Source organism: Anoplopoma fimbria, chromosome 2, assembly GCF_027596085.1.
Source record: "Anoplopoma fimbria isolate UVic2021 breed Golden Eagle Sablefish chromosome 2, Afim_UVic_2022, whole genome shotgun sequence".
Taxonomy (NCBI): Eukaryota; Metazoa; Chordata; class Actinopteri; order Perciformes; family Anoplopomatidae; genus Anoplopoma; species Anoplopoma fimbria.
This window is the reverse complement of record NC_072450.1, coordinates 26,268,269-26,281,750: the sequence shown is the minus strand read 5'-3', so window position 1 is coordinate 26,281,750 and position 13,482 is coordinate 26,268,269. Positions and strand designations below refer to the sequence as shown.

At 44.1% G+C, this 13,482-nt stretch overlaps 1 protein-coding gene across 4 annotated transcripts in view; it reads right to left on the bottom strand.

Moving 5' to 3' along the window:
- Window positions 1-13,036, bottom strand: part of LOC129098981 (AT-rich interactive domain-containing protein 3B-like) — a 45,332-nt gene extending 32,296 nt beyond the window's left edge. The window contains exons 1-2 of one of the 4 annotated variants that reach the window (XM_054608152.1): window positions 12,751-13,036; window positions 10,930-11,562 (exon numbers count right to left, since the gene is read on the bottom strand). In XM_054608152.1, coding sequence (XP_054464127.1) covers window positions 10,930-11,562; window positions 12,751-12,786 — 669 coding nt within the window. In that variant the 5' untranslated portion in view covers window positions 12,787-13,036. Of the gene's footprint in view, window positions 1-10,929; window positions 11,563-12,188; window positions 12,233-12,593 lie in introns of those variants that run through there. The other 3 variants (XM_054608128.1, XM_054608136.1, XM_054608144.1) reach the window with 3 other exon arrangements.
- Window positions 13,037-13,482: the final 446 nt, after the last annotated feature.

The following is a 13,482-nucleotide window of genomic DNA, read 5'->3' as shown; positions in this document are numbered from 1 at the left end:
ATATCATGTAATGATCTCTATAAGTCGCCTCTCTGCAAAGCTGGCTGACGCATAAATTATAATTCTTAGTCAAACTGTATAATTAAATTGTTGACAGACTCAGGGAACAGAACCCAATTAAAACCCTGCTTTATACTTCTCGATGCTGCAGTTCAATCCATACACAGACATCCCTAAAGTACAGTGTATAGAATCAGATAAGATAAAACTCTAATGATTTTCCCAGGGAAATTGGGCTGTTGCAGCAGCAGGGACTAAGATATAGATAACAGAGCAAACAGACTGTATTGAATGTAATACAACAGCAGCAAAAGAAAGCCCATACTGTGAGTAGTGAAACCAATAAATGCAAAGGCATACAGGGTTTCCAATTACAGAATTACAGGTAAGCAGTTGTTTGCAGGGTACATTTACTGAACCTTATTTGAATTTAATTCAAATTGAATTTGTCAGGAGATGTTACTACCACTCTCTTTTTTTTTTTTTTTTTTTTTTTTTTTTTTTTTTTTTTTTTTTTTTAAACAAAAGCTCTGACCACACATCCTCCCTGGGCTCAAAGCTTCCTCAGGTTTTCTAATCACATTTATTTAGGGCAGGAAAACCTGAGATGTCTTTGTTTGACCAGATGGCTGGCTAATCAAGGCTGGCTCCACTGGGGGTTGGGACATCCCAAATCTGCCACAAACATTATTGAACCGTGTTCCACATTAATATGCTGCTGTTTGTTAGAAAAGAGCCTCGAGATCTGATACTTATGATTATGTAAATTTCAGACAGAGATGATCCCGGCTTCGTCAGTACCGGCTTAAGATGGACGATGCGTGGCAAGATTAGATTTCTGTTGTCAAATAATTAAAGTGCAAAGGGACTTGAAGGATATCAGGCATTGGAAAACTAACCTCCCCGCACTACAACATATAGCTCTTATAATAACCGATATTCACTGCAGTCCCTGCTGTTAATAATTCAATTTTCTGTGCCACTCTTTAATCATTTACTAACGTGGCTTTTGAAATTATTGACTGCAGTTGACATGGTCCATAGTACTATTCACAGTGTGATTGTCTATTAACCAGATCAGCTGCAGGTCAGAGCTGAATGTGGGGTTTTTTTGTCATCTGAAATTATTCAATACGAGTCTTACGAGTGGTGAATCCAGTCATTTGTGTGGCCCAAACATACATGCAAAAGGAAATCTAAAAAAGGGTCTGACGTTCCCCATCGCTCAAATAGTTTATGTCTATGAAGCCACAAACATAAACTGATAATAGGGATGAAATTCAGTTAGAGGTACTTATTTTTTGTTCATAACATGCTACTGCATGTCCTGGACCAAAGAAATTCTTGGTCGACTAATATTCAAAGGATTTAGTCGATTAATCGATGAGTTGATTTAATAGGAAAATCTGGAAAACCTAGTTTCTTCTGCTTTACATCAGGTGATTACCAGAGACGTGCTCACAAGTTTCTTCGAAATAAATCATTCAGGAAGAAAAAGCATTAAAAAATGACTAACCGACTATAGAAATGGTATTCAATCATTAGTTGACTGATCGACTAAGAGGGGGCAGCACTTTGCTCATGCTAGCAGGCATCGTGTTTTTTTCCTTCATGAAAGAAGCTGCTTTTACACTAGCACAACATTAAAGATTACTAGCCAGTGGCTTTGACGGACACGCTGCTTACTGTTGGTTTCTTGTGTGGATTGTGATTCAGGAAGTGAGCAGCTTTGGGAGGGGTGCAGAGCCCTGAATGCAGAATGTAAATGTTGGAAGCTGAGCTGTGAACACATTGCTTTCAGTGTAATGTGACGTTTCCTGGGCAGCAGCCAGGACCTTTTTTTTTCTCCCCTTCCTTCCTCCTCTGCTGCTGCTGCTGCTTGTAGCTCCCTCTTACAAGCACGTGATTACACGCAGCTTGTGTTTGAAGACTTGGCAGCCAAACAACCTGGCCACATGCTATTATAAACTACATGGGATTTTGGCAGGCAGCGCGATGACTGTGCAGACTGAAAAGCCGGCAGGCTACAGTGAAAGGAAAGCCTCCTGTACCTCTTTCCTTCTCTGCGGTGTTTACCCAAGGGCTTTGACACAGTGGCCCAGTTAGCACCTGCAGGCCCGACAACAGCCTGGAGCTCAGCCATAGCAGTGTGAGACGGCAGCCAAGAAAAGACACTAACAATAGACAACTCTCACTCTTCACCTACACACCTCCTTGCTGCTGCTTGGCCCGTTCTACAAGCAGCACCGAGGAGGCCAGAAGCCAAAAGAGAACGTATCTTGTTGTGGTTTGCCAGTTGGAGACGGTTGTGGCTGCAAAGATATCGTCATTAATGTCATGGTACATCATGTCCCCGTTATGACACAGACCACACCCCAACTGCAAACTACTTTATCATTTAACATCGTAAAAAAAATACACACAGAGTTGTAAATGACCTCTAACAACACCTTTTCTCCCGAGGGTAAAAAGAATATATCACACAGTATTCAGCAAACTTTATCTGACTTTATCTTCACTAAGCAGTCCTACAATTTGGATGTTATAACGACACAAATGATTGTTAATGGTTTATCTAGTGAAGTCACTTTACATGGAATCATTGTGTATCGAATCCTTACGCTTTTTTTTGGTACCAAGTAAAATGTGTCAAAAGCATAGTCACAAAGTTACAAAAGCCGACGAGTAATAAAAGACGATTTCCCTTTCAAGTAATTGTTAAGCCAATTTTGAATATTTTTTTATTCTGGCAAAGTCCTTGTACAGTTGCTTGGTTTTACAATTGTGAAGTAAAACAAAAAAAACCCACAAAAGAGTATAATTTTGGCGACTCTCTTGCTAGAATAAGCGGCTTTTGGAGCTAGTGCTGCTAGCTACTTTCCTTGGAAAAGAGTGAGCAACCATAGGCTGGTTTTTTTGGTTGGATCATTTTTTTCTTTTTAAATCTAATTTAATGTTGCAGGTTTCTCCAATGTTACCAACCCCAGCTTTGATGATTGTATCGTTGTACTTTTAGAGGACGGTTACACTTAGCTTGACCAGGTTAAATGCTGGAAAACTGGGCTGAAGGGTGTATTATGCATTTTTAATGTACCATCAATATACCTTTAAATACTAAATGCATGCACAAATGAACCACGTGAGCAGTGGTGCAATAACAGATCAACAAGGTAACCACACAGTACACATGAGACCACACGGTACAAGGACAACAGGACAGCGCATACCGTGCCAAGGGTCACTGCAACACACAGTGTGAACAGGAGTCAATATACATGAGCACTGTATGTATCATTATACCCAGCCTATATAAAACTCAAGGCGACTTTGCTCAACAGTGTCATATGACCTTGGCTCTACCTCCCTGCAGCTGCCAAAGAGGCTGCTGGATGTCTTTGTTTGTCTGTGTTTCATTTGGCTATTCCCCTTTCTCTGTTTGCCTTCATTAAAGGGCAGGTGTTGAGATATGCTGAGTGGGAGTGGTTGTAAAGGACGAATGGAACCAGCAGTGGTGTGGGGAGAGGGGTGGGGGGCTTGTGGTTTCACTAGCAACTGATCAAATTACAGCAGGCATCAGTAGCTCAGTTTCCATTAGAAGCAAGGAAGTCAATCCTCCAGGGTCGATTTGAAAAAAAAAAAAAAAAAAAAAAAAAAAAAAAAGTGTGACATCTCTAATGGACATGCAACATTTGCATTTAAATGTGAGAACTTTTTGCCTTTCAATTCAATTAAATGGAGACGAGCAGCGTGGCCCTCAGCGACGATGCGCATGAGGGGTCATCCAAAAAAGTCATTTGCATGATGTTGCCGAGGCGATTGCTTCAGCTGAAAGGAAGACGCCTCCATTACAAAAAGGCGAGAAGACCTTGTGCTCGGAGCAGGTACATTTAGCAAGGCAAGATAAAATGGGCCCCGGCATACTCACTCCTTTCCTGAAGACATTTCTGTTATTCAAGGGGCTAGTGCAAGTCAACTGGGGTCTGAATGGAGATGTGGAACAATCAGTCTTCAAGGGGCCCAACTTTACGCAAACATGCCCACAATGCAAATCACTAACGCATATAGATAATAAAGCAACAAAGGAAATGAGCATTTCAACGTTGTAACAGCTGCGTTTTCTGAAACTGAAACTGTGAATTAATTAACTTAAGACGAGAGAAATGTTTTATTTGATACTTAACATCCATTCAAACAGGCATGATGCCATAAAAAACTGTGTTTACTTGAAAACGCATGACTCTTCTGACGCGTTAGAAATTCTTAAAGACACAGCGGGTTGTCAAATCATTATTTTATTTTTTTATCCGTGGGACCACCGTGCTCCATTTAAAAGTAGTTTTGGTCCAAGTATTCTCCATAAAAGATATAAGTGTGGCATATATTTAACCCGCATTGACAATGCGGAGTGAAAATGTAACTTTTAATGCGAGTAATGGAGAGCACAGTAGGTATCCTCTCAAGAATGCAGGACCAGGAGTCCATGAACACAATCCAGTTCCAGTAGTCTTGTGTGTGGATGGCAGATTCATCATGACAGACTACACACTGCCAATTAGTGCTTCGACCAGGCCAAGGTGAGGGGACTGGACACACCATGAGAAGACGCCTCCCATCTGACAGAAGCAGATGTGCCCTGTGGGACTCAGACAAAAAACAAAAAACAAAAAAAAAAAAGTGTCTCTGCCTGCACCAGCGGGCCCCTATCATCCAGCTCCTCCCACTCAGGGCCTTTGGCTTTTTTTTCTCTTTTACGGCCCCTGCGACACTGAGTGAAATGAATTGAAAGATCACCAATCAGGAGCCCCGACTACAACGTGGACATGCACCCCCCACCCACCCCACCCCACCCCCCCATCAACCCCCCCCGTCTCTTGTTGGGAGCCCCCGGTGGGAATGTTCACTGTTTGAAGAGTTAACTCTTTAATTCCGTCTGGAATGTTTCCTCTGGGTGGGGCAGCGTAGTGTGTTGAGCCAGACCACTAACCCCTCTTCTCCTTCCACAGTCAACCTCCCACAGTCAACCTCCTACCCCTCCTACCCCCCCCCTCCCCCTCATCTAGCTACTAAATTCAATACCTCTATTTCTGGGCAGGGGGGAATCGTCCGCACATGGCTGTTAAGAGCAGGTCAGCACAAAGTGAAGCTTGGTCTGTGCCAGCACGATATACACTCGAATTCAGATGAATCTGAAACCATTTGCATGTGAAGAAAAAAAAAAAAGCACCCACATTGGCATTTATAATAGATGGTTGCCATCCACACTACTGTACCAAAATACATAAAAAGTTAATAATCTCAGTTGAGCAAGCTCAGGTCACTTAAGCCAGCAGAGTTGCACTTAAGCACATAAACATAGCAATAAGCACTGCTACACTACTGTGAGATATTGAAGATTTTCAGTTTATCCAGATTCAAATTTGGCATCTGCCAAAAATGAATCATCATAATATTGGAATACCATACACAGCTCTAGGCTGTGGCTTTTCACAATTCTAAATATGTTAAATGTTTTAAAATACTGCCGAGACAGAAACTCTACTGGAAACTGGAAGTTCAAAATATAATTACGGGTCGTTAATTGTGAATTTGTGCAGGCACTTATTTGTTTCCGTCCTGCAGGAATTCCACTATAACCATAGCAGTTGGGGTGCATTAAGCAAAGAGCAGCATCAATCAGAAAAATGCCATTTAAAAAGGCAATCAAGAGTTAAGAGCCCAGTTGCCTCCATTCAACCCGACCAGCCCAGGCCTGCTGTCAGTGAGGCAAAGCAAGGTTCACGCAGCATTAAACTACAAACACAAACAGAGCAACGCTCCATATAAACAAACATGTGAACACTACACCTCTGTTTCAAATACTACCAAAATAGTGTTTGAAGAGTTTAACACTGAATAGAAAGACTTACCAAAGTAGAATCATTTCTGACATAATGTGCTTTAGTTTTTTTATAAAGCCTGAATTTACCAGGCAGATCAGTTAACTACACATTCTTAAAATGTAATTGTAGTGCTTGGGGCACAAACCTTAATGCAACGGAACAAAACAACCATGCATATTCTAACTGTCTGTTTTTAGCACACATTGCATTCATTTTGGAGTTGTTCTTGTTAAACAAGTATGACGTGTCCATGATAGAGAAAGAAACAGCAGGTTAGTCAATATGTTAAGGGAGATTTCACCCCAGTGCACGAAAAATGAAGTTAAAATCAGACATCTTTAGCCGGCCTAATCTGTATCGAGATCAGTGTTGTAGCTAAGGGGGGGGATTTGGAAATGAGGTTAACCATTTAGTGTCCAGGCCATTCATCACAAATGCCATTAGTAATATCATTTCGGAGTTGCGAAGCCATCCGGATGACAAAGAACCTTGTGAGGAATTAAAGCGAGTCAAGAAGAAAATGAAAAGAGCATTAATAAATGCAAGAAAGGATGCTTTATGAATGCATGTGAAAAGGGAATGAGGGGCCCTATTGGTTTTCCATTTGGATTAAAATAAAACTATTCCTTGACAGAGAACGTCAAGGAAAGGAACCAACATTTTACACATCATTCCCTTTTTTCCAAGGCAACCACTTATCTGTTAAATTTCCTTTTTCAAGCTTCTATTGTTTTAGAGGTTATTGCCACTTATACTGTGTTAGACTATTAACTGATGTGGTGACTTTCTGTACTGATACCCATTTCAGTTGGTCCCTCTCTGCTGCTTTACTGTAACTTTCTCCGATTTTGTGGTCATTTCAGTTACACAATGTATTCATTGTGATATGAAAGCATTGTTATCAGTGTTCGCAGCAGAAGTGAGCAGAAGTGAGCAGGGTTGTCGTTTTCAATTCCCTTTGTGTCTCGACAGTTTGAGCGTAGGAAAAAAGAAAAAAATACAGGTTTCACGCATCACACTCACACTTCTTGTTCTGAACAAGCACTGCGACATGTTTTAATGGACCTCAGCCTTCCTCATTATTTCTAATCTGAATTAACTCCATTTGCAAGCGGTTTGAACAAATAGGGGTCAGACGGTAATTCCAGCTTTATTACATCAGCCTAACAGGAAGTCCAGTAAACAGAATAAGACTAAGTACACCATTTAAAACCCACTGACAGTTATGGCATGTGAGACATAAGGTTCAGAGAGCAGAAATCAGGTCAGGTTGGCGTACACGCAGCATGAACATCAGGCAGTGAGGCGCCCTGGCTCCCACCGCAACACTACTGAGACATGGTGATAGTATTGCGTGCTTCTCTCACACATCCAGTGGCCCTCCAAACAACACTGCGGCGAGTGGGCTGATTCACCGGTTGTTAGATCTGTTCCACATACCACCGTCAGAATGAAAACTTGCGGCCATCCGCTAAATACAATGTCCTCCTCATTTATCATAAATGAACCATAAACGAGGCCAAACATTCCTGCCTCTAAAAGCTCACACACACAATCCGTATTGATCTGTGCGCTGCAGACGTGCAGCTCCCCACTTCCTGGCTGATGTGTTGCTGGGGCGACAGCTAAATTATGCAACAGCGCTGGCTCAACAGACAGGCTTCAGTGCACGAGCAGGAGAAGCAGGGCTCAAGGGTGGCAAACGGCGGCGGGGATTTGGACCAATGTGGTCTGTTTGCCTTTGCTGGCCAACATTTATATGGAGTTAAATGTATCCCTCACCCAAGTTGGGGACTAGCTGTGCTTTTGGGAAAATGAGAGTGCTGCTTTTGGACTGACTTACTTTTAGCCTTAAATGATGAAACTGCAACGTTTTCCATTTGATCCTGACCCGGTTTGAAGCATTTCCTCATTAAAAACCTCTCTGATCCGACCCAAATGATAAACTACAAATCTAATCAGGCTGCAGGGGGTAATTATCCAACCTTATTGAGCCCGCTAAATGCATTACCTTGTCCAATCAAAATGGACTAATGTTCTTGGCTGTTCATTTATGTGACGCGATGAAAAAGAGAACCGAATTGCAATGTTAAGCATTTGTGATACATTTTCAAATTATATAAAGAGCACCAATGCAACGCCCCAACTGGGAATAATTAAAATGTTGCCACCAATCTGTCAACTTGACGCCTAGTTTAAAGCCTGCCAAGCACTCCTGAAACGTGTTATTCAGCCCTGTGATGTGACGATAGATGTACTTGTGTCGGTTTCTACGTCTTCTTGCCTTGTCATTACTCACCCGCTGTGATCATAGCAATTCAAATGTAGACGTGCTCCGCTCACTGCCTCCTCTTTGTCTCATTTGTCAGAGGACAGAGCGCCACAGAGGGAGCGAAAAGCGTGTGAATGTGAAACTTTTAAGCATTGCGGAAAGAAAGCCACTGCTTTCACACGTACACACACACACACACGCAGCATCTCTCAGTTACAACGTCCGGACAATCCAACTGAAGCTCTGTTGGAATCATTACAGTGCGACGTAAAACACAATCTGTGTTCCGCAGGCATGATTAAAACTATTAATCACAGAGGGATTAACGCAAGGAGCCGAGCGGCCTGTGTACATTCGTGTGTGAGTAGGAGGGGTGGGTGGGGTGGGGTGGGGGGTTGATTACAGGGGTCACGCAGCCTCTGTCCAACTGCGGTGGAGGCCAAAGTGCTGAGGCCGGCCGGCTGTCCACCCTAGCCCTCTCTCTCTCTCTCTCTCTCCACGCGACGCCTTTGTCCATCCCCTTGTTTGACAATTATTTACTCTGCTGTTTAGGACGGGGCTGAGGTCACCACACATACATCACTGACATGAAAACACTGGCTACCCGTGTCTGTCCACCCCCATCTGACCTGTACAGGCCCCTCGCCACTCATACACTTAGGAGTACAGGACTACAAGACAGACTAATCAAACGGTTGTCAGTCAAGTGTTGCTGCTGGCAACTCACAAGCAACTAAACATTACCTAGTTACTGCTGCTAATTTTGCGGCGTGTCACTCCTGTTCAACCCATTGTTAACGAGCTTTAGTTGCACCAAATGGTGGTGAACTAGCAAATGGACATTTACACCCTTTTCTTCTCTCTATAAAGTCTGCTGTGGCTCAGGCGAATGGCAGTGTCTCTGTCAAAGTGGTCACAGCATTCACACACCTTTGGTGCTTTGGGTAAAAGCCTGTGACTGGCAACATGCAATGTAAATGTTAATGTAAATGGTCCAAGGTACATTTGTTTCTTCTAGCTAGCCATCCGACCTCCAGTCACTGCTTTTTTAGAACATAATAAATGAGCTGCTGCCTGCAATATTATAGGTGGTTGGTATTTGCGGCATCTGCCAGGCTCGTCTCTGGCCTCTTGAAGACAATGACATCAAAAAAAAAGAAAGAAAAAAAAAAACAGTTCCCCTACCTCCACTGACCCCCTCCCCCTACAGTGGTGCAACCTGAAACTGCCTGAAGAGATGAGCCGTCATTAAATACTGCAGAGCTGACATAATGACAGGAAAGATAAAAGGGAGGAAACAAAAAAAAAAAAAAAAAAAAAAAAAAAAGGCCAGACCAATTCTCGTCCCATAATGCCTCCCCCAACCCCCAGGCTGGGCCCGCCTCTCCTAATAAAAGACACCGGGCCACAGATAGGGCTCTGGTCAGCTCCAACTTTGCTTCTGTGATCTTCTGTTTCGACAACGTTCACACAAAGCCTGGCAAACTTGCAGTAGAACACTGCTTCACTCTTTCTGACACCTATGGAAACAATAAGCAGCCCAAACAATGCAATGAAACTCCTTTCCATACAATACTTATATTCTTGCAATGTTTTTAAATCCCCTCCGGACAGATCCCTGTAAGGGCAGGGCCTCTGGTTGATATACAACGATAATAAAACTAAGACTACTACTGCTCCTCCTCCCACCTCTATACTACTGCCTTCCCTAAATTAGGAAATGTGGTCTAGAGAAGCACCATTCAAAGACATTTGCCTTTAAATAGACAGTAATAAAATCCAGACACATGATAGTCCAGCACACTCAGCCCACTAATCAAGCTCAGATTTGTCCTCTTGCCACAGCCCACTCTTGTGCAACTACAGCTTTTTATATCACCCACATGCTGCTGAGCTCTCTTTAACCTGCTACGTCTCAAGCCGGGATGCTGAACCACATGTAGCTCGGCTCGGTTCCCAGTTGGCATTCCAGTGTTTTGTAACACTGTGCTGAGGCAATATTTACCTTCAAGGGAAAGTGCACTTGGCACACAGCCGAAACTCTTGGGTTGGGGCGGGGGGGCGTGACAGGTTGCTACTGTGTACTACATCCAAACTTCCCACCCACCCCAAATCCTCGTGCTGACCCAGCCAACCACCCACAGCCTCACAGCAGCAGTCCTGCCCTGGCCGACTCCGCTACCTGGATCAGAGCCAAACCAGAGGCTGAGCAAAGCGCCGAGAGGGACGGAGAACGAGAGAGAGAGACACACACACACACACACACACACACACACAATGTGAGCGCAGAGGGAGAGAACTAGTGAGTGTGAACACATTGCGCCCCAGCCTGGCCCTCTGCCAGGACTCACTTAGGGAGGATTTTTAGCCACAAAAGCCAATCAGCGGTCAACCATCCACAGAGATTTGAATCGTCTCACGAATGACCTGCTGGAGAGGTTTGTCCCACGGTCAAGATTAAGCAGTCGCTCACTGCAGGGGGCTGGACTGAGTTATCAAACAAAACTCTCAACGGGGGGGGGGGGCTGAACAGTGAAAAGGCCTTACTCCTTTTAGGGCCTCAATGAACAGCGTTTTTAATGAAGATTAGGATTTGCAGAGGGATATCTTCATGTCTGGAAATCATTCTCAAAAGATGAAGAATCCAGCTTTACACACACATGACAAGAAGCTACTTTTGGTTTGAGGGGCAAAGACATAACGGGGTAAAGACCCTAAAGAGGAGTTGAAGGAATAGGGATGAAATAGCGCGACTAGGAGCCAAAGCAGGGCACTAACCTGTCTGAATTGGTCATCAAAGCCCCAGTCGGCCTGTCCGTTAGGAGAGGTAGCAGAGTGAGGCCCCGCAGGAGACAGGCCCTCGTCGGGTTCCTGCTTCACTCTGATGGGCGGGGACGCAGCCCTCTGGGGGGCTGACGCGGAGTAACTGCCAAACGGACGGGCCTGGATGCGGGATGCACTCTGCTGCAAAGCGAGGGTCTGCTTGCGGAGGAACTCCAGACCGCTGGCGCTTCCCTCGTCCTCATCGCTGCCCTCGTCCCCCTCCATCATCTCATTGTCGTCGTCCTCGTCGCCAGAATCCCGTCCTCTGTCCTCGTCATCCTCCCGTTCCGAGTCGACGCTGCTTTGATTGGAGACCCTGGGAAGCAACCCGCCACCAGGGACCATGCCGACCAGACCTTTGCCCATGAAGCTGGCCCCGGATGCCCGGGCGGCCGCCAGGATGGCTTGCTGGGCAGCGACCTGCTGAGCATACATGATGTGGGCCTCTCGCAGCTTCCTCTCCTTGCGCTCCATTTCAAGTCGAGCCTGCTGCTGGCGCTGGAGCTGCTCCATTACTGCCTCTAGCTTCATCCCCCCTGTAGAGGTGCTCTGAGGAAAGGCCACACCAGGCTCCTGAGACATGCTGGGCTGTTGGGAGGAAGAGAAGGAGTCATGATTGACATGCTGGAATCTAATTACCGCTTTGTCTCATTATACAGGATGAAATGAAACACATGCACCCCAACACAAAAAAACAACAACAAATGTATCAAAGCTAGGCTTGAATAGATGAGCCGTATGTGTACATAATAACATAGCATGGATAATCCAACCATATCATTTCCATCAGGGTAATGTAGCTGAAACTGAAGTCAATGTGTGAACTGGGGAACTTGACAAATCTTTAGCATTACAGCAATAAATCTGAATATACACACAAACAAGATGTGTATTTTCCCCTGGTGGCTTAGGCTTTCAACTGTTACACATAAACTCAAAGGTGTGAGCATGTGTACAAGTGGAAACAATGAGGCAAGACAATCCACTCCCACTGTATGCAGCATAGTAATGTTAACAGTTTAACATAGTAGCCAGGCCAAAGCCTTGCAACAAAACAAAAAAAAGGGACTAAAGCAAAACTGAGTCCCACAGATATCACAGCTACACGTTAGAACGCTACAGCAGAGAACAGGGACTCTCTGGTGATACCAGAGGAGAGAAAAAAAGAATCAAAAATGATAGTTAATAGTTTAGTGATAGTTTAGTCAAACTACCTAGTTAACAGAAAGATGAAGTGTTTCCAAACAGCCTCCAGCGGAAACGCCAGTGTTAAAGGACTCGGACATTACAATAAAGCAAACAATCCCCTAAGAGAAGATAAATAAGTGAACACTTTTTTTTTTTTTCTTTTTTTTTTTTTATAAATGTGTGCACCTTTTCCGCATTCGCTTACGTTGGCTGCCACATCCTCAGAATACGTAGATAACGTATGTGTTACGTTACGCCAATGGGTTAAATCACCGTACAAACGACAGAAAGCGGAACTTTAAAGGCATTATATATATATATATATAATATAATATAAATATAAATATATATATATATAAATAAATAAATAAATGTATTGCAGTGGTTGTGGGAAATATTCCACAGTAAATAAAAAGTTAAAAGTAACCTACCATAAGGTCAAATTACCTCTGAAAGTTGTCCTTCTTTCGGTCTAGTTAAGGTGGAGGCTCTGGTGCCGCACCGCGTCTGTCGGAGCGCGTTGAGCTCGTTACCGATCAGAGAAACGCAAAAAAAAAGGGGGACGCCACGCACAATACCGCGACTCACCATTTGTGCCTTACTACTGCTCGAGTTGTCCACCATCCCTCCTTCCTTCCTTCTTTCCTTCCTTCCTTGGCAGTCTCGTCCTTCCCTCGTTTGTGGCACTCGTTCAAACACTTGTAAACACCCAGACGCGCGCACGGCTGCTGAGACACCGTGCGTGCAGTGTGGATACCGACTGGTCCGCCGGCGGAGAGGCGCAGTGGAGGCGCAGTGGAGAGGCGCAGTGTGCTCTCTGTCCCGGCTGTACCTGTGTCTCTGTCTGTCTGTCTGTCTGTCTGTCTCTGTTTCCTCCCCCCCCACTGTGAGTTTTCTGATATTCTTCTTTAATGCAGAAGGGGACCGCCTGGAGAATGGCCCGGTCTCATATCTCGCACAGCGCAGTGGTAACTCCCTTCACTCGGGTTTTTTTTTTTTGTTTTTTTTCTCTCTTCCTCCCCTTCAATTGACTGACACCCCCCGCACGGCGCACCGCAGCGTTAGACCCGCCCAGCGACAGCAACAAGTCTCACTGCCTTTTCAGCTCCATGACACTCTTTATTGAGTCGGTTGACCTGTAATTTATTCATACATTCGTTTTTTTTATAAAATAGCATTTATTGGCTTAAACAGTAGATGGTAAGTATGTGAAAGTAGCAGTAATAGTAGCATAATCTTGATTAAAAAAAAAAAATAAAAAAAAAAAAACAACAAGTTATTTCTCTGCATGCTAAATAACATGGCAGTGATTATGATGCA